The sequence below is a fragment of the Petaurus breviceps genome, unplaced genomic scaffold (assembly GCF_028583685.1).
Source record: "Petaurus breviceps papuanus isolate PSGF00001 unplaced genomic scaffold, PetGlider_PUasm1.0 90503, whole genome shotgun sequence".
NCBI classification, from domain to species: domain Eukaryota; kingdom Metazoa; phylum Chordata; class Mammalia; order Diprotodontia; family Petauridae; genus Petaurus; species Petaurus breviceps.
Genome location: NW_027187265.1, coordinates 642689 through 669994, shown reverse-complemented (window position 1 = coordinate 669994; position 27306 = coordinate 642689). Strand labels below are relative to the sequence as shown.

The following is a 27306-nucleotide window of genomic DNA, read 5'->3' as shown; positions in this document are numbered from 1 at the left end:
TCCGGAGCTCAGAGGGAATGCCTGCTTGCCTTGCTGTCCACCAGTAAGATAGCCCCGGCCCTGGAATCCTGCCTTCATTAGGGAATGCAGGGATCTGCCACTAGAGGGAGCTCCCACCCCACTTTGGTGGGTCTGGCCAAAATGGCAGCTCCCCTCCCTCTAGGTTCTCACATAAGGGATGGCCTGATTCCCCAGTCATTTGCAGACAATAAACAGGAGGCCAGAGAAATAAACCATTTCACAAAGATCCTCCGAATTCCTAGCCACATCTAATGTCAGAACTGGAAAGAAGCTCAGAGACCCTTTAGTCCAAACCCTCCTTATTTTAACAATAAGGAAGCTGAGACCCAGAATGGGATAACCGGCCCGAGGTCCCCATCTCTTTGGTGCCATTGCTGAGTCTATCAGCCATGTCTTCTGACTCCCTGTCCCAAACGCTGCACTGCCTGTCAACTCTGGGAACTTCACAGAGAATTTCCAAGACATCTCATCTCTCCATCACTCCTAATTTCTTCCTTAAGCTCTGGAACTCAGATGATAATACTAGTCCCTTAGATCAGTACAGGATCTCCCATAAATGACCCCCAGTATTTATTCACAATATCTCTGTGAGGTAGCCAGGGAAGGTATCATTATCCCCAACAACAAACAGTGAGGCCAAGTAACTCACCCAAGGCCACTTGGCTAAACCCAACACAACTAGCCCTTGAACCCAAGCCTTCTCACTCCTAGCCTAATGCTCTTCCCACTCCGTCCCAGGGCAGGTGATGGGGCTATACCCTGTGATGGGAGAGGTGATGCCCTCAACAGCCTTCCTGGTGAAGGCCATGGAAGTCTAGCCGTGTCTTTCTCTAAGCAGAAATTCATCCGAGCACCGGCCACCCTGTTTGTGCATGTACAAAGGAAAGGGGTTGCCTTTAGAGTTTTCACCGATGATGGAAGAGAACATTTAAGTGTAGGCATTGAGGGAGGTGCTCAAAGTGCTGACCTGTTTGTGAATGTATGCTTCATAGCTCAGTCCCTCTCTAATGTGTGGTCACTGAATCAAAGGTTCTGTTTAAAACAAAAGGTGGGTCTGTCCCCCCTTCGGTTCAGGAATGGGGGGCTATGAATATGGAATATTACATATCTTAGCAGATGTGGTTGCTGCCCAGGTTACTTTGGCTGAGAAGATTTTTCCTTGTTTTAAAAATCTTTGTTGCAAGAGAAAGATCACTGGGTAGGGGAGGGAGATGGGGCACAGTACCCATCAGTGCAAGTACAAGGAATGGGAATATATATCTGGAAATGAATGTTATGCAAAAATAAAAGGCATCAGCACATTTTTTTTTTAAATAAAAACAGGGAAGCACTTTTTATGGTATTGAAGAACTAGCAGTGGAGTGGCTACCCACAGACTAGAGAATGGCTGAACAAACTGTGAAAAGTCAGTGTAACAGAATATCGCTGTACCACAAATAACTAAAACAAGGAATTCAGGGAAGCATGGAGGGATGAATATAGCTGATACAGAGTGAAGTAGGCAGATCTAAGAAAACACTATATATGGGGAAGACAACAATATAAACATGGAGAACAAGAAAATGAAACTAAATATCATAAAAATTATAATGACCAAGCTTGGCCCTCAGGAGGAAATGGGAAAATGCATTTCCCCCCTTTTGCTGAAAAGGTGCAGAGTGTTACTGTGCTGCCAGGAACAGGTGATACGTTGACTGGTTTGTCTGAACAGCTATTTTTTTTCTTTCACCTCTGTGACAAGGGAAGACTCACTGGGTAGCACAGTATGTTGGAAATAAAGATATAAAAACAAAGGGCAGCAACAAAACTTTTAAAAAGCCTACACATTTTTTAAAAGCAGAGAACATGACTTTCTTTTGGCCGTCAGTCTTTACTCAGCACCTAGTGTGAAGGTGCTCAAGCCTCATAGGGAAAAGGAGGATACAAAGACAGTCCATACACACAGTCCCTGCCTTCAAAGAGTTTATGGTCTATCTGGGGAAAGAAGACACAGAAATATTTAAAAATATCTAAAAAAGGGCACACCCTGGTTAGTGCCAAAGGTGTGGGTCAGATTAAGGAGGCACCATAGGAGTTCAGGACTACCTCCAACTATTGTGGTTGGAGAAGGCTTCATGGAGGAAGTGGGGCTTGAGCTGGGTTTCAAACATGGACTGTCCAGGTAAGAGAGTCATGTGAACAGTGGGTTCATGGGACAGTGAAGAGATCAGTTTGCACAACAGGGGAGCAGGGAGTCTGGAAAGACAGGATCAGAGATTCAGAGCTGAAAGAGACCCCAGAGATCATCTTGTCTAACCCCCTCATTTTACAAATGCCCAGGAAAGTGGCTGGTACTTTAAACCCTGTTCCTCTGACTCCAAATCTAGGACTCATTTTTTCCACTGCCCCCAAAAAGGTCTTGAATGATGAAGTATACTTTATCCTGTAGGTAACAGTCACTGAAAATTCTGCCATAAATAACCTATGCAGGTTTCTTTGAGGAGGGGAGGCCATGCGCACAGTGAGTACTCAGTCTTAATTCCCCTAGGATGCTAATGAAAGAAAAGTGGGAAAAGGGAAGGAGAGCAGGAGGAAGAAGGCATACTAACAAACATAACAAGATAAAAGAACATCCTGAAAGAGTCCAAGGGGATGGATGGAGGAGATATGATGAGGGGCAGTTCTACCGGTTCAGTGTGTGGCAGACTGCAGACCAAAAGCTAAAGGGTGTGAGAGTCAAGATCACATTCCCTCCTTGGCTTAAGACCCAAAGAGAAGGAACATGACCTGCTCTGAAATCTATTTCCATGGATTTCAAGAGCTCTCCATACAAAGAAGCCCAGAAAGAAGAGAATGTCAAAGGAGTGAGAGTAAGACAGGCGGTCTTAGCTAAGATGCTAGATAGGAAATACATAGTTACTCCCCAAGGTCCTGGCCCCATCCTGCCCATACCATCTGACTTGCTGCTAAAACTACTCAAGACAATGGGAGAGTAGGAAGGTGAGCTTCCCACCTTTCAGCAGTCACTCTGGGCCACTCACCAAGGGTCTGCTGGTTCCGGACACCCCCAATCACCACGCAGATCTCAGCCGGCACATCCCCAGACCCATCCTTAACGTTCTTCTTGGACTCTTTAGCGTCGTCCTGCCAGATCACCTCCTGGATGTAGTCATCGGGAAGCTCCGTCTTTACCTTCACGTCTGTCATCGTCCCCTGCTCCGAGCACAGTGAGGTCTCTGCCGGCACAGGACTGGAGCCCTCTGCCTTGGCACTCTTTGGGCTCCTTTTTAGCCTCTCCCTGCAAAGGCAGAGAGAAGAGATCAGGGGTGTGCTCTGCATCTGGGCAAGGACCCTCGACTTTCACCTTACTTAAGCCTTTGTTGACTAATGGTATCCCAGATCTGACTAGTTCAGCTACATATGGGGTATGTAGTATTTCTCCAATACGAAATCCCTCAATCCTCTAGCCCCTTGAAAGTTAGGACGTTATCAGTATAATGCACCTTTTCAAGATGAAGGAACCTTGAGATACAACCCAACAAAATGAAGTATGCTTCCATGGCAGGTTGTGGGGTAAGATGGTACTTGAAGCAGCCTTCAACTCATCCCCTTCCAGTCAGTATGACTTAAAAGTAAGGTTGCTTTTTTTTTTTTAAAGTAAATGCTCTTCAACCAGGGAATGGCTTAACACAAGAGTAGACGAACGTAACAGAATATGACTGTGCTATAAGAAACAATAAATATGATGAACTTAGAAAAGGATAGAAAGACATATGAAAGGATGCAAGGTAAAATAATCAGAACCAGGAAATACACAGGACCATAATATTGTTGATATATAAAGACAATAAAATGCTGTTAAGTTCTAAGGACCAAATGTGACTTATCACCCCCCTGCTTCTTTGAAAAGATGGAAGACTCTGGTGGTCACTTTTCCATGGTGCTGTTTAGTTTTGATGAACTATTTTTTTCCCCTTAAAAATTTTTTTTTTGGTTACACAATCAAAACTCTAATTATTCTAGGTCAGGGATTCTTAAACTTTTTCCACTGGTAACCCCTTTCAGCATTTCTTAAACTGTGGGTCGTGACCCCAAAACCCATCATTTGAGAAGTGCTACAGGTAACTCTTAAGGCTACAGATTTCTTGCTGACCTTCACTGGCAGAGGGAGTTTCTGGGAGTTCCCTATACCAATCAATTCATACATAGGTTTAGTCTCTATCCTTATTTCTATAAAGGATAACTGTCTGGGAGGAGAAAGGAGGAAGGAAAACTTTTGAGAAATGAACACGATGTAAAAATAAGAGATATCAATAAAATATATTTTAAAAGAACAAAAAAAAATCCACTGGATGAGCAAGTTTTAACACAGATCACTAATTAATTAAAGCACAGACTAATTTAATTAGCTAGCATAATTTATTCACTTCAACTTCAAGAATTCTGTGAGTTGGTGCATGTGGGTCCTCCCTCCCCTCAAACATATCAAGACCCCTCTCTACCAACAAGTTCTTGGAGAGCAGATACAGTCCCCAAATTCATTATCCTACAGCAACCTGAGGATGGAACTCAAGATGTACTTCCATGGAGAGGCTGTTCAATACACTATTAACAATACTAATGATGACGGTCCTTTAACATGGGTGAACATTAAGACTCTGAAGTCATGAAAACAGCAGGTGCTGGGTCATCGTGGTGACAGAGAACAACTTTCCCCAATTCCTCTCGGTTTTCCCCATCCCTCAACACCTACATACAGCGTTTTAACCCAGACAGTCTTCCTTCCACTTTGTCTTCAGTTTACCAACAGAATGTAAGCTCCTTGAGAACAGGAGCTGTTTTTCATTTTATCTTTTTTTTATCTCCAGCATCCTGCAAGTGTCTTGCAATCAGCTAGTCAACAAGGACCTACTCTGTACCAAGTACTATGCTATCTATTGGGGATACAGTGTGAGAGTAAAACCCATCTCTGCCTTCAAGAAGCACACATTTTAATGGGGGGAGTGACCTGTATGTAACAGCTAGGTGATATACGGTATATAAAGCCCAGATGAGAGACAATGTGGGAAGAGAAGGTGTGCGCAGCTGGGCGGACTGGGCTTTAAAGGCCTACTGCAGAAGCCGAGACCTAAGTTGAGCCTTGAAGGAAATCAGAGAAAGAGGCGAAGATGAGGAGGGAGAGCATTCCAGGGGTGGGGCACAGCCAGGGCAAAGGCACATAGACAGGCGATGGAATGGCGTGTTCAAAGAACTGCCAACAAGGCCAGTGGGTTTTAGAAAACTGGATTTTCAAGTGTGTGGAGATGAGTAAGCTATAAGAAGACTGGGGAGGAGGAAGGGGAGTTTAGGAAGAATTTTAATGCCACACAGATGACTTTATATTTGATGCTGAAGTCATAAGGAACCAGTGAAGCTCACTGAGCCAAGGCATGACATGGTCCCTCAGACCTATACTTTAGAAAATCACTTTGGCAGCTGAGATAGATGGAAGTGAGAGACTAGAGGCAGAGAGATCATTTTGAAGGCTACTGAAATAGTTCACGTGAGATGTGATGAGGGGCTAGACTGGGATTGTGGCTCTGGGAGGGTTTTTTTTGAGGGGGTGTTTGTTTTTTTAAGACAGAAATGACAAGATATGATGAAGTATTTGGATATGTGAGGGTAAAGAAAGGAAGAAGTCAAGGAGGACACTGAAGGTGTTGGCCTGGGTGACTGGGGGGATGGTGGAGTCTGTGATACTAATGGAGAAGTCTGGAAGAGGGGAGAGGAAAGACAGTGAATTCTGTTGAGGATACAGTGAATTTTAGACGTCCAAAAAGCAGGTAGTGATGAGGGACTATACATCACAAAAAAAAGCTAGGGCTGAATATATAGTTCTTGAAACATCTGAGAAGAGGCCTCAGGACAGAGCCTTGAAGGATACTCTTGGTTAGTGGGTATGAGACAAATGAGGAACCAGCAAAGGAGACAGGAGAAAAGGACCAGGAAAGAACAATGGCACAAAATCCAAGTGAGGAGAGAGTAACCCAAAGGTCAGTGTCAACCAACAGTGTCAAATGTTGCAGAGAGGTCCAGAAGGACCAAAGGCTATTGGATCTATCATTTAAGAGACCAATAGCTACATTGGAGAGGACAATTTCCATTCAAAGATGTGGTTGGCTGCCAGAGCTCAGAATAAGAGGACAGAGTGGAGACACCAAGTGTACACAGCAGGATGATAGGATCAAGTGAGAATTACATATATATATCCATCCCCCAATTACATGTTTAAACAATTTTTAAACTTTTTTTTAAGTTTTGAGTTCCAAATTCTATCCCTCCCTGAAACAGTAAACAATCAGATATAAGTTATACATGTATGATCATATGAAACATTTCCATATCCATAATTTTGTACAAGAAGACATGAATAAAAGAAAAAGAATTAAAGAATGAAAGAAAGAAAATGAAAAATAGCATGCTTCAGTCTGTATTCAAAACAAAAAAAAGTTCTTTCTCTGGAGATGGATGGTTATGCGTCATCATTAATCCTTTGGGATTTTCTTGGATCACTGTATTGAGAACAGAGAACTGAATCATTCACAGTTCTTCATCGAACAATATTGCTGTTACTGTGTACAATGTTCTCCTAGTTCCATTCACTTCACTTTGCATCAGTTCATTTAAGTCTTTCCAAGTTTTCCTGAAGTCGTCCTGCTTGTCATTTCTTATAACACAATAATATTCCATTACAAGTATATATCAGAGCTTGTTTAGCCATTCCCCATTTAATGGGTATCCCTTTGATTTCTTATTCTTAGCCACCAAAATAAGAGCTCAAGAGAGCTTTTATAAATTGGGAGAAACATGAGGGTGTTTGTTGGCAACAAGAAAAGAGCCAATAGATATGAAAATAGTGAAGATCAATAAAAGAAAGGGAGGGGGAGAAAGAGGAAGAAGAAAGAAGAGGAGGAGGGGGATGATGGACAGTGTGATAATTTGTCCTCAGGTTCTATAGTTGCCTGGACCTGAGTCCTTCCCAGTTCATTATTACTATAATGTCAATGATGATAATGACGTGGGTTATTTTTAAAAGAGAATCTGTCCTTTGAAAATCAAGGAAACAGCTGAATCTTAGGCCAATGCGACAACACAAAATACTCTTCCTTGTCTAGATCCTACTTTTTGAGAATCAACTCCAGTTCTTTCTCCTCCATAAAGTCTTCCCCAAACACCCCAAGCCACAGTAATCCCCACCCATGATCCCCAAACTCCTACAACACACACAGCCTACATCACATATATGATACTTAGCATCTTTAAGTCACTGGGGCTCAGTAGAAAGGACATTGGGTTTAGGGTGAAAATATCTAGATTCAAATCTAGGCTTTCCCTTTTATTTCCCATTTATCACTTGAGTGACCTTGGGTTATCATTTTGCCTCTCTAGCCCTCAGTTTCCACTTCTATAAAATGAAAGGCCTGAATTAAATTATCTCTAAGGTACATTCCGGCTCTAAAATTCTATGTTCCTAAAAACATTCAAAGATTTATGTCCCACTTTCCCAAATGAATGTATGCTCTTGGAGCATTCTTTTTCACTGTTGTTACTGTTTTATTTTTGGAGGGGGGAAAGCAGGGCAAGTGGGGCTAAGTGACTTGCCCAAGGTCACACACACAGAGCTAGTAGGTGTGTCAAGTGTCGAGGTCGGATTTGAACTCAGGTCCTTCTGACTCCAGGGTGGGTGTTCTATTCATTATGCCACCTAGCTGCCCCCTTGGAGCATTCTTAAGTTCCTTCTGTCCCATATAGAGTCTAACACAAGGCAGGATATGTATAAAATGCTTAATAAAGGGTTGTGGATGATGATGAGGATGGTGACAGAGATCTTATGAACTTAAAAGCTAATGGGCTATGAGTCTGTCATTGGCTTTGGGCCATTTCCTGGCTCTTGGACTTACTCTAAATCTAAGGAGTCTAAAAAAAAAAAGAGCTGGGAAACAGAATCCTCCCCCAAGCTCCAGACTGACCCATAGTTCTTTTCTGGGAGCTGGTGAAGAAAAAAAGCTTTTGCCTCCACTGTGAGATGGAGAGAATGAGCTAGGAAAGAAAGGTAAAGTCCCCAGTCAACCAGCAGTGGATAGAGATCTTCCTTAGAAAGGCAAAGGAAAGGAAATTACCCTGGGGAAAAGGGCAGGAGGGAAAGTGCCAAAGACCAGAGGAAGAAAGAAGCGTCTTCAGGAACAATTCCAGCCCAGCCTCCTACAAGGAGAGCACAAAGCTTCTCCAAGTGGGTCAGCGACGTCAGAGCTGTCAGACCTGTCAGACCTTAAAGTATTCATCTCTTGTTTGTTCATTGAGGAAAAGAGAAGTGTGATTAATAGCTCACTATTTCTGAAGCCAACCCCACAGCCAACTCAGCAAGCCCCTCCATCCCTTCCCTCCACCTCCTTAGCAACTCTCCAAACCACTTGGTTTCCTTAATGGCAGAAAAGATGAATGAGTGAGTGAATGAGTAAGTCAGTGAGTGAGTGAGTGAATCAACAGGAACAGCTGGGCCTGGCTGGCTCTGAAAAAGCTCAGCTTTTTCTCAGTCACTCTCGCCTCCAGGGGTGCAGGTTGGTCCCTAGCAGAACAGAACAGGACGGATCGGTCCTGACCTCCAGTGGATAAACAACACTAGTCAAGTCTAGGGTCACTTCCACATGAAACACACTTGAGTCAAACACAATCCTCACCCAAGCGAAGGAGACAAGTTGAAAAAGCTCACAGTACTCAATCCCCAAACAGTGTCCTGACCTCCATCCTGTTCAGCTAACCCAGGAAGAACAGCTCTATAGTTCTAAGTGGACCCTACTTGGCATGCTTAAAAGTGAAAGATGTACACTACAATCCTGGTTTGTCTCCCAATCACTTAGCCTCTCTGGGTCTCAGTTTCCTCCTTTATAAAACAAGGAATTTGGGGCATTAGCCCTGGAATCAGAAGGACCTGAGTGCAAATCCAGCCTCAGACACTTAATGCTTACTAGTTGTTTGACCTTGGGCAAGTCACTTAACCCCAACTGCCCCTTCAAAAAGCAAAAAAAATTTTAAATGAAAATAAAATGAGAAATTTGGACTAGATTATATGGGGGGGGGAGGAAAAAAGGGGGAGGAAGAGGAAGGGGGATAATGAGGGAAAGAGAAAGTGGGGAGAGAAAGAGAGGGGGGAGGGAGAGAGAATTACTGTATCTGGGGTAGAATTAGCTCCTGGAAGAGGAGTCAGAGGACCTATGTTTGACTATGGCCTCTTCTAGCTCTAAACCTATGATCCTATGTCAGGTTTTACTCAAAAATTTCCAGTGCCTTTTAACTTTCTAGAAACTAAACTATATACTTAAAAAACTGACATTCAAGGCTATTTATGGTCTGACTCTAAATTACTTCTAATTCATTATTCCCCTTTTATGCTCTCTATATTAGAATAGACTACTCTCACTCCTTTTTCTGTGCCTTTGCTTATGACGTTCCCTGTGCTCAGAACAGAGGAAGTTACTCTCCTTTCTTTCAGCCCTAGCTAAGGTGTATCATTGTATCATCCCTTCTTCCTTCAATAAAAATACCTTCCCTATCCCCAGAAAGTAATCTATCATCTAATTTCTCATAATCCAGGTATTTACCCAAAATGTATTATGCTTCCCCTCATATCAGTTACTTATGTACCAGCCAGTCGTAATTCCAGTAAGACTATAAGCCACTTGGGAGCAGGGTCAGCATCAAAAGGCTCACCAGTACCTAGCATTGGGTGCTACAGCAAGGATGTGATTAATAAGTATTTACTTAATGAATCTAAAGGCCAGGCCTTTAGAAGTATCTTGTATAAATGTTTACTAAACTGAATTACTTTTACATATCTCACACACACACACACACACACTCTCTCTCTCTCTCTCTCTCTCTCTCTCTCTCTCTCTCATTCTGGCAAAGGTAGAACAGACTCAGTGTGGACCAGTTAAAAGCAGGACTCATCCTCTTAAAATATATTCTTGAATGGAAATCACAGGGCTCCACTAAGATTAAAGAACAGTAACAGAGAATATTTTTAGCAGTAATAAGAACTGTAAACCACCAAACAGCACTCTCAGGTACACCAGCGTTACCCTGGGAAGCCATGGAGAGACATTATTACTAGCCAGATGGTGACAAACACGCCTCTTCTCAAATTCCCAGTTTCCCAATTGGGAAACAGGAAAATGTACTTGCTCCCCTAGCCCTTACTGACCTCCGGCCTTCTTCCATCACACACGTTCAAGGCTCTAGGCCAGAGCCTCTTCAAGCTCCTTCTGGACTAAGTGACGAGAGAATGAGAAAAGATAAATCTCTAAGGTCCCTTCTAAACCCTGAGCTCCAATAAGGTGGCTGCTAAGACGCATAAGCAGGCCGGGGGGAGGGGAAAGGCAGGGGGAAGAAAAAGGCAAAAGAGAGTGGGCAAAAACTGATCAAGTAAAGAGATGGAGGGTGGGAGGAACAAAAATATGAGAAAAAATAGAAAAAGGAAAAAAGGGTCTGTATTGTTTAACCAGGAGAGAGGGCTCCCCACAATGACCTGGATTTGAAACCTGGTTCTGCCCCTTAGTACCTGTGTGAATTAAACAAGTTATTTCCTTTATAAGCCTCAGTTTCCTCATTTGCAAAATGAGAATATTGAACAAGATGACTTCTAAGGTCATTTCTGGTTTTCTGTGATGCCTTGATACAGTCTAGGTAGCTAAGCTACAAATGCCTGTTCTAAGACACTCATACAACAAGAATGCCATCAATTTGTTACTATGGTTTAATTTACAATTCTGAGGCATTACTTTATTATATATCCCATTCTCTTTTACAAAACAAACTCATGTCCATTAATTATCTCATTGGATCCTCACAACAGCCTTGGGAACCAAATAGGGAACTAAGATTTCTTGTCCTTACCCCTATAGTAACCCCTTCCCACCACTATATTTTAAGAGAAGAGAAATTTGAGACTAAAGAAGATTCCATGACCAGCTCAAGGTTACACAGCAAATTAGTAATGTTGTTAGGATTAGAACACAGGTCTCCTGACTTCTCCTCCAGTGCTCTTTCAATTACATCAAAACCACCCATCTGAACATCAGAGAACACCCCACAATTCCTACTGGGTAGAAAATCCTAGGAAAGAGTGATTGAGGAAGTAAACCATCACAATCAAGGGAAAGCAGAGACCCAGTACATCCAGTCACACCAGTCACACCAGTCACACCAGTCACACCAGTCACACCGGGCTCAAGTGAAGAGTAGGTTAAGATCACTGGTGCCCTATGGAATACAAAAGTTAAAAAAAAACAAAAAACAACCCGGAATTTTACAACACATGGGATTTGGCAATAACAGGACAATAATCATTTATTAAATGCATACTATGTACCAAGGGGTGTACTAGGCACTGGGGATACAAGAAAAGGCAAAACCAGTCCCTGCCCTCAAGGAGCTTATATTCTAACGGAGGAGATAACTAACAACTATGCACATATAAGGTATGTAGAGGGCAAATCAGAGGTCACCTCAGAGGGAATGCACTAGAATTACAGGGGACCAGAAAAGTATTCTTATAGAAGACAGGCTCTGAACTGAGTCTTGAAGGAATCCAAAGGGCAGAAATGAGAAGGAAGAACATCTGGGTAAGGGGGGTGATCCAGAGTTGGGAGGAGGCATGCAGAACAGCAGGAAAACCAGTGCCTTAGGAAGATCACTTTGGCAGCTGAGCAGCACGGACAGCAGAGGAGAGAGACTTGGGGCAAAGAACCCAGCCAGCTAGTTACTGCAATATCGGAGTAAGGTGAGGAGGCCTACACCGAGGTGGCAACGATGGGTATGAAGTTGACAGGGGAATGGATGAGAGATGCTGCAAAATCCTACCTCAGGATTTACTAGTTGTATAACCTGGGTAAGTTATTTAACCTCTCTCGGCCTTAGTTTTCTTTCCTGTAAAATGTGGATAACAACAGCACTTACCACCCAGTGTTGTTGTGAATGTAGGAAAACTTAATTGCATTGTTTGAACCTAGCCCTGGTTTGGCTTAGAGACCAGATGTGTTTAATGCTTAACTCAGGACATCCAGGTTGTGCTGACTCCCCTTGAAAAAAACCTTTCCTAACAGGAATGTTGGGGATAGAATTTTCACTTGCTAATAGGATAAATACATAATATGATAAAGATGTATAACAGAAGGAAATTCCTTATATTCCTTGCGTCAGTCTTGGGATCCCTAAAATTTTGGGGGTGAGCATAACCTGGATATCCTAAGTTAAACATCAAATGAATCTAGTCTCTAAGCAACAAGTCTGGTCTCAGCCACACAGGGCTAGGTTCAAACAATGCAATTAGGTTTTCCTACAGTTTCCCCAGTTTGGGGGCTTTTTAAAGCTCAGCATTCCTTATGCTACAGAAAGCACAATTACCAGTGGTAAAGAGCTAAGTTAAGTAACCTGAGTCAGTGGAGAGTACCCCCTTCACAGCTCATTTTATCTAGAGCTTGAAAGCATTCCTTTACAGAGGTGTAGGGACCAAACTGGGAGCAATGCATAGTAAGAGGGATCAAAATGAGTAAATATCAGGGGCTATAAGTCAGAGTACTTAGACTTGTAACAGGAAACAAGTGTACTCCATAATACAGGGGGATTTCCCAGGCACTAAAAGAATACATATGACCAAAAATATCAGAAAAATGTTTTTAAGAAAAAGATTCACAATCCCATGTTTCTTTCAGTATCATAAAAGCTGAAAGAAAAACTGAATTAAGCAATATCATAATCCCGTATATTCCCTAAGGAAATAAACCTGGTTAAACAAATTCTATAGGTAAATAAGTCAAGTTACAAATTAAACTACATTTAACAGCTGTTGGTTCCTTGTGACTTTGTTTTAATTTTGTAAAAGGTAAAACTTACAGAGGCTGAGAGGGAGTGGGCCACCTTTTTCACGCTTCCTTCTGCTGGATAACTTAATACATTTCTTTCTAAAACTTTTTTAGTTCTGGATTTGTTCTTGGATGATGAGACTCAAACATGTTAATGTGGAAAAAGTGCTTTGCAAATCTTAAAGCACTATACAAATGCTATTATTATTTCTACAACTACTACTACCACTATTACTACTACCATTACTATTACTACTACTACTACCTACAACTACTACTACTACTACTACCACCACCACTAATACTTCAGCAAAGAAAATTACTTTTTCATGTGATAAAAATCTAGAGACATTTATTTAATATGAGGAACAAATGACAAAAGTTAATGGGGCCTCCTTTCGTACTTGGAGGGATCTGTGATGTCATTGGTATGGGGTCTATTTCCAGAGACAAAGCGGCCTTCTCATCTAGCACAGTTCCTGTTCAGTCAACACACAAGAGGTCTTCTTTATCTCCTGACATTGCAAAGACACCCATGGAGCATGTAGGCTGTTCTCTGGATATCCCTCATTCACTGCCTAACTGGTCCATCCCCTTTTTTGGTCACGCATCTCTCCTAAGACATCTTTTGCACTGCTTCTCCCATGCAACTTTCTGCTAGTAACTTGCTTCTGCTTCCACACATCTACCATATACAACTAAGCTCTCCATTGCCCCTTGAATGACCTGCAAGTCTCTATTACTATCTTTTGAGTATCACTGAACAGAGAGGCATGTGCCAGTCAAAGGTATTTGCTACTATCATGGCAGAGGTCCAGCCCTGAGCCTGAATGGAAGACAGAGTCCCTCTAAAATGTCCCACTTTGGAAATGACAATGTCCTGATTATGTCAAATTTCCTAGAAGTGACTGTAGATTGTCTTAATAGAAGGAACACTGCCCAGACAGATCACAAGAGAAGACTGTCCCACTGCGCCCCAGTCAGATCACATTAGGGGGAGTGTGTTCACTTCTGGGTATCAATTTTTCAAGCTTTTTAAGATGGATTGGGTATTCACAAAAGAGGGAAACCCAGATGGAGAAGGATGCAAACATGTCCTATGAGAATCAAAGGAAGGAACAGCGAGGTTTAGTTCAGAGAAAAGAAAGATGAGCTAGAAGATGATCACTGTGCTCAAATACCCCCAAAAGCTTCTGCAAGGGAGAAGGAATTAATTTGCAGATGTATTCTGCATGAGATCAGAGGGCAGAACTGTGATTGGTGGGAGAAAGTTACAGGGAGGCAGACTTCTGCTCAATATGAGGAAGAACTTTCTAACAATGAGACTTGCCCAACTTGCATGTCTTGTGAAAGGTCTGAAAAGGTTCATATCAAGGTTAAATGATCACCTGTCAAAAACACCATCATTAACTGATGATCTTAAAGGTCCCTTCTACTGCTCAAATTCTGCAATCCTATGACTAAATCATGGGGACTCCGTATTTTAGGTTTCTAAATGTATAATGTGAGCTCACTCATGTACTCACAATTTACATATTTGCTTTAGCATCATTAGCCCTCTTAATTGGGCGTAATAAGGACATAGATTGAGTTGTGGCTATTTCCAAGGGAGTGGAGGCTGAGGCTATAAGAGGCTGGCAGCACAACAGACCCTGCAGATAAGCAACAGAGATGCGATTTGGTGATAGGGTCAGACTCAGAGGCCTGAGAGACAAAAATGAATTTCCCGGAGGAGGGGTAGTTAAGGTGCAGAGAGTCAGGAGGCTGTTTCTGCTTTCAGGGAAATTAAAGGCAGAAGGAAAATAAAGCTGGTGCGAAATCTGGTCAGGAGATTGAAGACTGTCTCACTGTGCCCTGGACGGATCACAATAGGGGGAATGTGTTCACTTCTGGGTATCAGTTTTTTAAGCTTTTTAAGACAGACGGAGATATACCCAAAAGAGGGAAACCCAAATGGGTGTGTATGTATGGGTGTGTTTGTGTGTATGTATACGTGTGTATATAAAACATGTGTATTATTTATATGTATATATTATGCCTTATCTATACACATACGTGTGTGCAGTGTATACATGTGTATGTATGGAGATAATGCAGGGACACCATACACATATGCATGCCTACATATACATATACACATGTTTGTATACAAAACCCCAATGTATGTATGTAATGTGTGTGTGTGTTCACATATAACTACTCCATATCTTTGCCAAGAAAAACCCAAATGGGGTCAGGAAGAGGTGGCACAACCAAAAACAACTGAACAACAAAATTCACATATATTTTACATACTATATACAGTCTAGTCTTACAGATATATCTGTACATATGGATGCCTGTGTGTATGGACAGAGAGACAGATATATCTTTTCTCTCCTAACTGGATTTCCCACCCCCAGTGTCACGTGTGGGGGGGGGGGTCCATTATCGTTCGCCCTTTGTTTTTGAAGAGGACTCGCGGCATGATGGGCGATGACTCGTGAATTAATTGGATTTAAGTGAGCCAGAGCTCACAAAGTCACCAGTCTCTCACTCTCTGCTCTGGGTCCCAATGTCTTTGTCTATAACAAGAGGGCTGTGTGCACCATCATTTTCAGCTCTGCTCTCTTAGGACTCTGGGGTTCTAAGGCAGGTGGAAACTTTGTCAAGTTCAACAAACACTGCCAATAGGAAGAGGGCCAGAGTCCAAGTGAGAGTGACAACATAGGAGCAGAGATTTGGTGCTGCCGACGAGCCCTCACAGATGCCTGAGCCCGACCCCTGAGGAGTCTGATGCCCATGGTCCAATAGGCAGAAGGAGGCAGAGTCAGGATTCCAAAGTTGATACTCTATCCACTGTCCAATGCTAAGTGAAGGTTCTAGTGAGGACGCAGAAAAGAAACCAAGTCAGGCTTTTACCTTTTAAGTAAATGACAATAACAATAACAAAGAACAGCAGACATTTATACAGTCCTTTACATATATGATCTTCTTTGATCCTCATAACAACCCTAGGAGAGATATGTCATTATTATCATTCCTCTTTTCCAAGTGAGGAAGCAAGCTAAGTTATTTACTCCCAGTCACAAATCTAATAAGATTTCAGAAACCCAGGACTCCTGACACCATCTGTAGTTCAACCTACACCAGCTAGCTGCCTGGTACAGCGGGCTGCTTCCGAGGCACTCCATTTCAGAAGCCCTCAAGAAGGCCCCTGCCCTCCCCACCTCCCAATAATCACCTGCCTCCCAGCTGATGCTAAATTTCTCTTTAACAGGAGAATAATTTTAAGTCTGCAAAGAAACATCAGGCTCAAAATGCCTAGAGAAGGGAAAACCTTCATTTATATTCCCATGTAGGTTTAAATGACCAATCTGGATCCTTTGCTGTGAGCAGGGATATAGTTTGAGGATGGGGTGACAGCAGGTACACAAGAAGCCTGCTTAATGGGAGGAGGGGAAGGGGAAGCTGGGCAAAGGAGACATCGGGGTCAAACTGGAGGCTACAGAGTCAGGCTGAGAGGGAACAAAGAAGGAAACTCACACAGACTTTGACTGTTAACCCTTTGCATTTAGCTGGCAGCCTTTGCTTAGCCTGGTGCAAATGCTCCACCCCCCCCCCCACCTCCCCCCTCACCCAGGGTAGTCATCAGCTGCTCCCAGTCAAGCCCAGAAGTCAGCATCCAGTCCCTCAGGCAACACAAAGACCACCAAAGAAGAGCCAGACACATCCCAGCTTCCATGCTCAGGCTCCAGGGCCACCATCATGTTACCTCCATGGTGCACCTGTTCTATTTTCACACAACCAGTCATCCTCTTCAGTGTCATGCCCTTGAGTCCTCCCCATGCGGTGGGGAGGGCCTGCCACTGCAGCTATTTCTTGACTTGTGCATTTTAAATTTACAGTCCAAATGTTGCTTTCCTCCCAATCTTTGCATTTAATTAGGTATCCTAATAACAAAGGCGCCACAAAGTAGTTATATCACTTTGAATTAGTAGTGCAGATACTTCTAGTTCCATTTTTAAGTTTTTTTCATATATCACTTTTAAAATAGAGCTCATTATTTTAATTATATCCATTTAAAATGTACAGTACAGTACTTGGGTATTCTCAGCACGAATCATTAGGTATATTAGTGAAAAAGCACTCTGAATCTATCTACATGCTGACATTCCATAATCTATTCTATTTGTGTCGCTGTAAAATAGATTTATATATAGATAACTACAAAATAGTTGCTCAATATATGCTTTGAATTTTATATTTAACCTGAGTTGCACTCTGCTAGAACACCAAAAGTTAAGTACAAAAGGGCAGGGGGAGGGGAGTCCATACTGAACTGAGAAAAGCCACTCTGGACAGGTGGGTTCTGTGGTCTCTGTCATCTTCTCACTTTTAATAAAGTACAATGTCTCTTTTGATCCTTTCTCTCCATATATGTCGGCTTTTTCCCTCCACCTTCCTCATTCTTCCCCTCAATTATCCTGTCAGGTCAAAACAAAGCATATTTGGGCCTTGGCTGGGCAGAGTTTGAGTATAATGAGAGTAACAGCAATAGTAGTAATAATGTTGTTATTCAGTTCCTTTTCCATCATGTGTCTGACTCTTCAGGAACCCATTTGGGTTTTTTGGGTTTTGTTTTTATTTTGCAATAGGGATCTAGAGGGCTAGAGTGGGCTGCCTTCTCCAGCTCATTTTACAGATGAGGAAACTAAGGTGGTAGTAGTAGTGGTAATAGTAGTAGTAGTAGTAGTAGTAACAGTAGTAACAGTAGTTGTAGCAGTAGTAATTTATGTAATAATAGCAATTTAAGGTTTGCAAAGTGCTTTACAAATATGTCAATCTTTAGCCTTACAACAAGCCCCTAAGGGAGGTACTATCATTCTTCCCATTTTACAGATGATGAAACTGAGGCCAACAGAGGCTCTTAATAAAGTAACAATAACAGCTAACATTTGTGTAGCACCCACTAGGTTCCAAGTACTGTGCTAAGCACTTTCCAAAGATCTCCTTTTATCCTTAACAACCCTAAGAGGTAGACACTTTTATTATCCTCATTTTATAGATGAAGGAACTGAGACAGGCAGAGCTTCAGTGATTTGCCCAGTGTCACACAGCTAGTAAGCATTTGAGCCCAGATTTGAACTCAAGTCTTCCTGACTCCAGGTCTAGCACTCTATCCACTGAGCCACTTAGCTGCCTCCTAGGCAGAGGTTAAATGACTTGGCCAAGGTCACCAGTTAGTGATTATCTGAGACAGAATCTGAATTCAGGTCTTCCTAACTCCAGGTCCAGCCCTCTACTGAGCCATCTTGCCATCTAAACGTCCAACATTTAGACAATGCTTTGTTGTCTGTGAATTGACTCTGAGCTAGATTTGGGGCTTAGCCAAGCAATGCCATTTCTGCCACCCACTCTGAATCAAGCATCACAGTGCCCAGGCCTCCATCTCTTAATAGCTTCAAGAAGATCAAAGAGTTTTCTGGCACTGAGAAACAGAATATCTGCTCTGCTGAAAAGGTGGCCACCAGAGGTTCTAGACATCTTCATTCCACTATGCAGAGGAGGTGTCGACCTGGGCCTGGGCATGCAGTCAGGAAAATCTGGGTCCCAGGCCTGCCTCAGACACATATCTATCAGCTGTGTGACTCGACAAGGGTACTCATTCAAGCTCTAAGTTTCAGAGCAGGTTCTGACCTGTATTGATAGAGGGAGTTCACTCAACTGAGAGTTCTTTATGCCAATGATATCACAGGACCAGGCCATATCCTATGAAAACATGCTATCCAAACTAAACTGCTAGTGCAAGCAGGAGTGCAGGAGAGCTGTTTAACCTACTACAGAGAACAAACATTTTCAAGTGTTTCAATGGAGCTTATTTATGTCAACAATGTACTAATTACAAATTATTTTAATCGATTTATTAAAAGAGGTCACCATTACCACAAATCAGCAACCCTGTCTCGACCATTAGTTTAAGTTAATGACTACATTCTCAATCACAATAAAATTGGATTTATACCCAAATATTATTCATGATTCAAATTCAGACTGGCCCTCCCTTTCTAGGTGAGACACTATTCTACTTAATCTCTATAACAGTTTCCTAAATGGTCTTCCTGTCTCCAGTCCATATCCTCTTCGATATATCCTTCTTAGCACTGCCCAAACGATCTCCCTAAGGCTTCACTATAAATATGCCTCTCATCCACTCAAAAAGCCTCTCCAGGACCTACTGCAAGGATAAAGTCCTGACTTGGACATTCAAGACCCTCTACAATGTGCTTCTAAAAACTCTCTCTCCAGCCGTATCTTCCCTTGAAGTGCTCTGTTTCCCAGTCAGGCTAGACCACTTTCTGTCCAGGGTTCTTGCCTTTCCTTCTCTTATCTCAGTGCCAACCACCCCCCATTTCTAGATAGCAGAACTCCCTCAAACTCCCATCTCCTTTTCTTCAAGTTTTGACCCAAAGATCACCTCCTTCATAAAGCCTAACTCCTTGACCTAAAGTGATTGCTCCATCATCGAGGTGTTCATGGCATGTTCCTTCTGTATCACGTTTATCCCTGTAGTTGTTTGTTACTACATTAGACTGAAAGATTCTGTAGCAGCAAGCACCCCAGCATCCCCAGGGTGGCTGCCAACACAGGTCTTAGATCTACTTTTCCAAAGGAAAGCAACTCAAAATGGGTTAACAATCTTGCTTTAATCAAACATATCATTTACCTAGTTCAGGGGGAAAAGTTAGCACCCCGAACTTCAGAGTATACAGACAGAAGTTACAAGAAGACAGAGAAACATTTCAGCATATAGGCCTCCAACTGTCTGACCATTACATCCATACCTAGTCACAGTTACCTTAGAGGGTCTCATCATCTGGGTTTTCAAAGCCAGGGGACTCTCAATGGCTGCCCAGAGTCTTGTCTGGTCAAATCACACAACACTTCTCAAAGTGAGCCCCAAAACAATGCCTCACATCAGGATTTATAGAGCCTTCTCCTAGCTCAGAGAACGTAACAACCCTCTTGACCCACTGCGCAATCACAAAGTATCTCCTGAAAAACAAGCCTCCCACCACAGGCTCCAGGTGCACTTAAGCCTATCAAAGTGCCTAAGGGCAGGGAAGATCTTACAAATTACAATCTTAGAAGGATGGCAACAACATATATTTACATTCCCACTACAGATTCTCAAAAGTCCTGTTCATTACTGTATCTTTGTATCCCAAGTCCAGAACAGTCATTCCCACATAGTAGGATGTAAAACTAGTAACAGTCCCACACAGTAGTTATGCACATTTGTTGAACTGAACAGAATTAAATGGACTTGTCTTCTCTTCAAAATTAGCTTACAAAACCTCATCTGTGAAAAGTCTGCCACAGTCAATACAGGTAAAGTCTTTTCCAGCGAGTAGCTAGATTCTACATCTTTCCCCTGGGATAATCATTCTCTGCTGCCATATGAAACAAATACCCCAACCGCAAAAACCTTCGTGAATGTCTGAGGTGTGGCCTGCATCACCACAAAAAGGCACAGCATAGGGTTTCTGTTTCTTTTGGGGGAAACAAACCCTCAACACGCGCCACTTTTATCTGGCACAATGTGCATGGTAGGTACTTGATAGAAGTATTTGCTGCTGCCATCAATTTATTTCTCTTAAGTGAATTTCCCCTCTAATTTAAGCTTATTAGACCCTTAAGTGCTCAAACATCTTCAAAATTTAATTTGAATGATTAAAAAGATAGCATGGTATCCTATATAGAGGACAGACCTCAGAACCATCAAGACCTGGGTGCAAGCGAGGAATCTAACAACATACTGACTATGTGACCCTGGGTAAGTCACTTAAACTCTCAATGCCCCCCAGGCAACTCTCTAAAACAAGAGTTCTTCACTAGATTTGTGTCTTGGACTCCTTTGTCAGTCTGATGAAATCTAGGGATCCCTTCCCAGAATAATGTTTGTAAGTGAATAAAATACATAAGATTATAAAGGAAAACAATTATGTTGAAATATTGCGGCTAGGTGGAGCAGTGAATAGAGTACCCACCCTGCAGTCAGGAGAACCTGAGTTCAAATTCGACCTCAGATACTTAACACTTACTAGCCATGTAACCTTGGGCAAGTCGTTTAACCTGAATTGCCCTCCAAAAAAAAAAACCAACAACAAAATATATATATATATATATATATATATATATATATATATAGTCACTGACATTTTTTAAAAATTCATAGATTTTAAGAACTTTTTTGCTCTAAGACACACAGTTGCTATATAGAGAAAGTTTCTTTATTAAGAGTGTTCTCCAGTGTAATCATAGGTATAAGCTATCCCCCTCCCACCAAAAAAATATGTGTGTGTAGAGTATATTGTATTTACATCTATATATAAACAAGCACATAGGAAACATGGATTTACATATACATACATACACAGATTACTTCCAAGGAAAGCATTCTGCATCCAAAAACAAGGAAGGATGATGTGTGTATACAATACGCACATACACATAAAATATAGATACCTATAGCACACATGTGTACATGTATTATATACATTGTATCTATGTTTTTATTTGTAGGATGCATCACCATTCCTTGCTTTTGAACACAGTATGCTTTTCTTGAAAACTCAGGGTCAGGGACAGCCAGGTGGCATTAAGGATAGAGCACTGGCCCTGGAATCAGAAGGACTTGAGTTCAAATTCAGCGTCAGAAACTTAGTAGCTTTATATCTCTAGGCAAGTCACTTACCCCTGACTACCTCAAAAAAAATTTTTAAAAAGAGAGAGAGAGAAAGAAAAGTCAGGGTCATCCTTATGAATGAATTCTTTGTTCTGCTATTTCCTACCTGCCTGACCTTGGAAAAAGTCACTCCCCTTTTTGGGGGCCTCAGTTTCTTTATCAGTAAAATAACCCTGGACTGCAAAACCTCCTAAGTTTTCTGAATGCTACAGTCAATAGAGAGAAGCCTTCTCAAGAACTATGAAGGTGCCTGAGGCTATCTGTCCCTGCACTAAATATCCCCAAATTACATTTGTTATGCATTTCTAGTGGTAGTTCTTGGGTTTCTTCTGTCTTATCAGTGACTCAACTGCTTATGATATGCTGCCATATCTGATACTCCTTGCTTTTACTTCTTCATCTCCCTCCTCAGTTTTTAACCCCTTGTAATCCAGCTTCCAATCTCAGCACACTCAACTTCTCTCCAAGGTAACCAGTGACCTCTTTAAAATATTATTACTGTGGGGCGGCCAGGTAGCACAGCAAGTAAGAGCACTGGCTCCAGTGTCGGGATGTCCTGGGGATCGAATCTGGGCTCAGACACTTAGCACCCACCCAGAAACACCTGGCCCGTATAACCTTGAGCGAGTTACTTAACCCCAATTGCTTAGGGGTGGCCAGGTGGCTCAGCAAGTAAGAGCACCGGCTCCAGTGTCGGGATGACCTGGGGATCGAATCTGGGCTCAGATACTTAGCACCACACCCAGAAATAAATGGCCATGTAACCTTGAGCAAGTTACTTAACCCCAATTGTTTTTTTAAAAAAATTATTACTGTCTTTTGTTTTTACACTAGTTTTGTTTCCAAATATATACTCCCCCTCTTCCCTTACAACAAAGAATACGAAAGGAAGAGAAGAAGGGGAGGCAAAAGCATTAACCAAAGCCAACAAGTTGTGTGCGTGCGGTGTTCTACCTCCCAATGAAGGGTCCTGAGGTGCCTTTTCTCATCTCTTCTTCAAGGTCAACTTGGTAAAAGAGTATGATTAAAACATACAGTTTCTTTGTAATTCTTTTTATTTACATTGTTAAGGTCATTACGTAAATTATTTTCCTGGGTCTGTCTACTTCAATTTCCATCAGTTCGCCTCACTCTTATGTTTCTTATTCTTCATGCTGATCTTTTTTCATAATGGCACAGTAATATTCCATTATATCTGTAGACTGTAAAATGTCTACCAATTCTTCAATCAATGGATATCTACTTGGACCAACAATTTTGGGAATTATGAAATTCTATGGCCTTTTCTTAGTGCTAATCCTTGACCTTTCCATAGTGTCTGACATTGTTGCCCACCTTTCTCTTTTAGAGATTTGCTTCTCTCCTCTCTGACTGCTCATTTCATCTCATCACCCTATGCAAGGGTGTGTACATGTGTATGTATGTATGTATGTATATATGTATATGTGTGTATATGTACGTGTGCATCCATTTATACCTGCATCCTAGGGCTCTGTCCTAGGCTTTCTTCTGTCTCTACACACTTGTATCAGCAATACCTTCAGTTCCCATGGATTTACTTTCTCTATTTAAAAGACTCCAACAATTATAAATGCAGCCCTCACCTCTCCAACATCAGTCTCACATCACAAACTACCTGCTGGACACATCTCCACCTGGATGACCCATGGACATCCCACACTCAACATGTCCAAACAAAAATTGATATTCCCCTCCCCCCCAAACCCATCTTCCTAACTTCCCTGTTTTTGCCAAGGGCACCACCATCCTTCTGATCGTGCAGATTCAAAACCTCATTGTCAACTTCAATTCTTTCTTCTACCTTAATCCCCATGTCTGATCAGTTAGTCAAGTCTACTTCCACAACATCTATCCAACCATTCCCCTCTCTTCATTCTCACAGGGACCATTAGAGTTCAGACCCTCATACCTAGATAATCGCAATAGCCTTCTACCTGGTCTCCCTAGCTCTGTTCATTCCCACTTTTAATCTATTCTCCACAAAGCTGCCAAATTAATATTCCTAAAGCACAGGTCTGATCGCATCATGTCCCCCATCTAAAAGCTTCCATGCATCCCTGCGTTCTCTAGTATTTACAAACTCCTCTGCCATTTAAAGCCTTTCACAATTTGGCTCCAATCTATCTTTCCAGACATAATTCACACTACTTGCCCCCCACCCCCCAAACATGCCATATTCCAAACAAATTGGCTTTGTTGTTCTCAATGAGAAACCTTCCCTATGCTCCCTCCAAAGCTTTGCATAGGCCATCACCCATGTGCCTGGAATGCTCTCTCCCTATTCACCTCTACTTCGACTCTCTAGCTTCCTTCAAGGCTCAGCTCAAATGCCACCTTCTAAAGAGGCCTTTCTTAACCTTCCCATGTGTTAGATTCTCCTGCCCCACCCCAAAATATGTTAAATTTACTTAATCTGTATATACCATATCCTCCCAGTCCCAATTTTCATTATCATCTTTGTGTTTCCCATGCCAATATTTTACATAAAGAAGTCTGTATAAAGACCAGAGGGCTGTTCCCCCTCACCGACAAATGGAAACACATGAGTGAGCTCTGTGACAGCTATTTACCTCTTGGAAGCCTGTTTTCACAGCTTCTAGTTCAACAGCCAGGTTCCAGGGTGCTAAGGCTGCCTGAGTTTCAGACTAAGTGGGTGGCACTGAAAATACTTTAAAAAAAAAAGTATTACAGCTTGTTTTTAGCTACTATGACAAGAACCATAATTCAAGGAGTGTTATTTCTGTTACTATCACCTGAGTACAACCAAACACACCTCACAGGCCACCACAAACCCCACCACCATAAATGGCCTCTCCCCTTACAATTACTCCCATGTCTCCTTTCTTCATGATGCTACCCATTCCTTAACAACCCTCTAAATCATCTGCTTTTTTCATTCCTGTCATATATCACTGAGATATTTTAATAAATAGTCAAGTAGAAAAGATTAGATTAATGGATTAAAACTATTAACCTATTAAACAACTCTAACAGTTCAGAAATTCAAAATAACCTACAGTGTATAAATACATCATTAGTGTGAAATAATTCTTACGCACTTAATTGTCTTCCATGTACAATGTCAGTCAGCCACAATGCAATGTAATATTACAAGAGGGGAAGGGGAAGTTGAGATTTAGTCATTAAGAGTTAATCTCCTAGTTAATTTCATAAATAATGAAAGGCAGTTTCTGCAGGCAGCCCCTGAATGGATAAACTCCAAAATGTGGCCAGTGAGAGCTTTCTGTGAAACACTGTAAACTTTGATTCCAGCTGTCTTGGCATGTGAGAGACAGCTCAGTGTCCTTAACTACAAGCTACACTTAACGGGTGCATTGTTCCAAGAAATGTCTAGTTTTTCCACGTTTCTGGCAACGTCGCAGTTCCATCCAGTCAGTAACACAACACACATGGCTCTCTGAAGATACAATCTCATCATACCTTGCTTGCAGAAATTCACTGAACACCCATAAAATCACAGAGCCCTACACTTGGGAAAGAAAGCAAGGCACAGTGCGAAGAACACTGACTTTGAGTCAGATAATCTGGGATCAAATCCTGCCTCTTCCATTTATCTATAACCTTGTACAAGTTGCTTTGAACCCCGGGGGCCTTAGTTTTCTCATCTGTAAAATGAAAGGGTTGGCCTACGTGGCCTCTTGCAGCTCTATAATCTAAGTCAATGAACATTTTCTACAAAAATTCATTTAGCAAACAAATAAACAAAATAAAATAAATCACTGAGCTTCCATGCAATTAAGGAGCTCTGAACTTTTGAAGGCTTTTTGTTTGTTTATTTGTTTGTTTTCATACTGGAAGGGACTAGAAATCAACCCTCTCATTTTAAAGATGAGGAAACTGAGTCTGTGGCAGAGGGAAGGGATTTTCCCAGAATCACATCCTTCGTCAGCAGACTCCCTGTCCAGAGCTCTCAGGCACCCAGGCTACCCCTCACTGATATGGGACCTGGAAACACAAGCATCAAACTACTCAGTCCCTGATGTGCAGCACTCCTCTATCACAGGACAGCCATCCCCACCAGCCCCCTGAAGATGTGAACATGGTCTTTTAGAGACTCTCTGTCACACCCACATGGTTCCATGTCTATTCTGAGAGACAAACATTCTAACCACAACAGGCTGTTATTCTAGGCCAAGGTCCTTGGCTCAATAAAGTCAATGAGAGAAAAGTTATGTTCTTACATATCCTTCCATGCCCTTGTAAAGAAGTTGTGACTTGAGTAACCTTCTCCCTTTTTTATCCCACCTTCCTACCCTAAGAACCAAGCCCCCTTTTTTCTATTCCTTGCTTTCCAGCTCCCTTTCCCCAAAGCCTCCTTCCCAGGCCTGGGAAGTCTCCTTTCAGCTCTCCACATGACACCCAAACCCACCAATCTCCATCCTTTTCTTCTATCAACTGGTCAGAGCTGGAAAACTGAAATCTCCCACATCTCATTAGCGCTATGCAAACTACAGGATTAATATTCCTAAAACCTCAATCTGACCAAAAACTTTTAATGGCTCATCACTGATTACAAAATAAAGTCTAAACTACTTGTCCTGACTTCGAGGCTCTCTACAATTGTGCAATAATCTTATCTCCCATTGGTGAATTACTTGACTTCCGTTTGGGGGAAGGGTACAGACCCGATACACTTAACCTTCCAAGTTCCGCCATCTGGCTTAGGTAAACCCTCCCTGCTGTTTCAGCTCCTTTTTGTGTGTTGTCCTCCCCCATTAGAACATAAGCTCCTTGAGGGGTGAGCCTCCCTGATTTTGGCCTTTCTTTGCATTCTCAGAGCTTGGAGCACTTAGTAAATGCTTGCTGACTTGACCTAACATCTCCCAGTCCCCATGTAAATATTTCTTTCTAGCATCAACTGGTGGTGCAGTACATATAGGGTTAGGATTGGAGTCAGGAAGCCCTGAGTTTAAATTCAACCTTAGACACTAGTTGCCTGTGCAGCCCTAGACAAGTCACTTAACCTCTGTTGGTTTCAGTTTTCTCAATTGTAAAATTGGTATTATAGCACCTACCTCTCAGAGTTGATCAAATGAGATAATGTTTATCAAAGTGAGGGTATATAGTAGGCACCATATAAATGCTTATTCCCTTCCCCTCTCCCTCTAAATAAAGTGGTATACACATGTGATAGTAATGGAATATAAAGATTCCCCTGTATTGGCTTGGTTTTCAAATTGATTGTTAAAACCCAGAGCTTGTTAATCCCACCTGTGGGATGGACTTGTTGATGTGAAAAGAGAGTCCTGAACTGGGAGGAGCTGGTGACATAGATTTGGAGAGACAAGAGAGAGGCAGAAGAACTTTTTGGAAGCAGCACCATCATGCAGGCAGAGAGAGAGACTGAGAGGATTGCTGAAGGCCACTTTGAATCGCCCTGGACTTTTGAGACCTGCCCCCAGAGCTGCCAAGGACTGAGGAGACATGGCTGTTTTGCTGGTACTTTGTCTGTCTGTTTTGATGTTGTTTTGCCAGATTTGTCCACTGGTGAAAGACAGTCCTTTTGAAGAAGTCCTGGAACCTGGCTGTTGGCTAAGAGCTCCTGAGACTATCCTGCAGACAGAGAGTGAATACTGTCCACTGGTGAAGGACAGTGCTGTTGTTGCAGGGGTCTGGGAACCTTTCTGTTGGTTCAGA

At 42.2% G+C, this 27306-nt stretch overlaps 1 protein-coding gene across 19 annotated transcripts in view; it reads right to left on the bottom strand.

Moving 5' to 3' along the window:
• Positions 1-27306, bottom strand: part of ZNF618 (zinc finger protein 618) — a 230063-nt gene that overhangs the window by 61649 nt on the left and 141108 nt on the right. For all 19 annotated transcript variants that reach the window (XM_069062674.1, XM_069062684.1, XM_069062680.1 and 16 more), the window contains exon 3: positions 3042-3298. In XM_069062674.1, coding sequence (XP_068918775.1) covers positions 3042-3298 — 257 coding nt within the window. The remainder of the gene's footprint in view (positions 1-3041; positions 3299-27306) is intronic.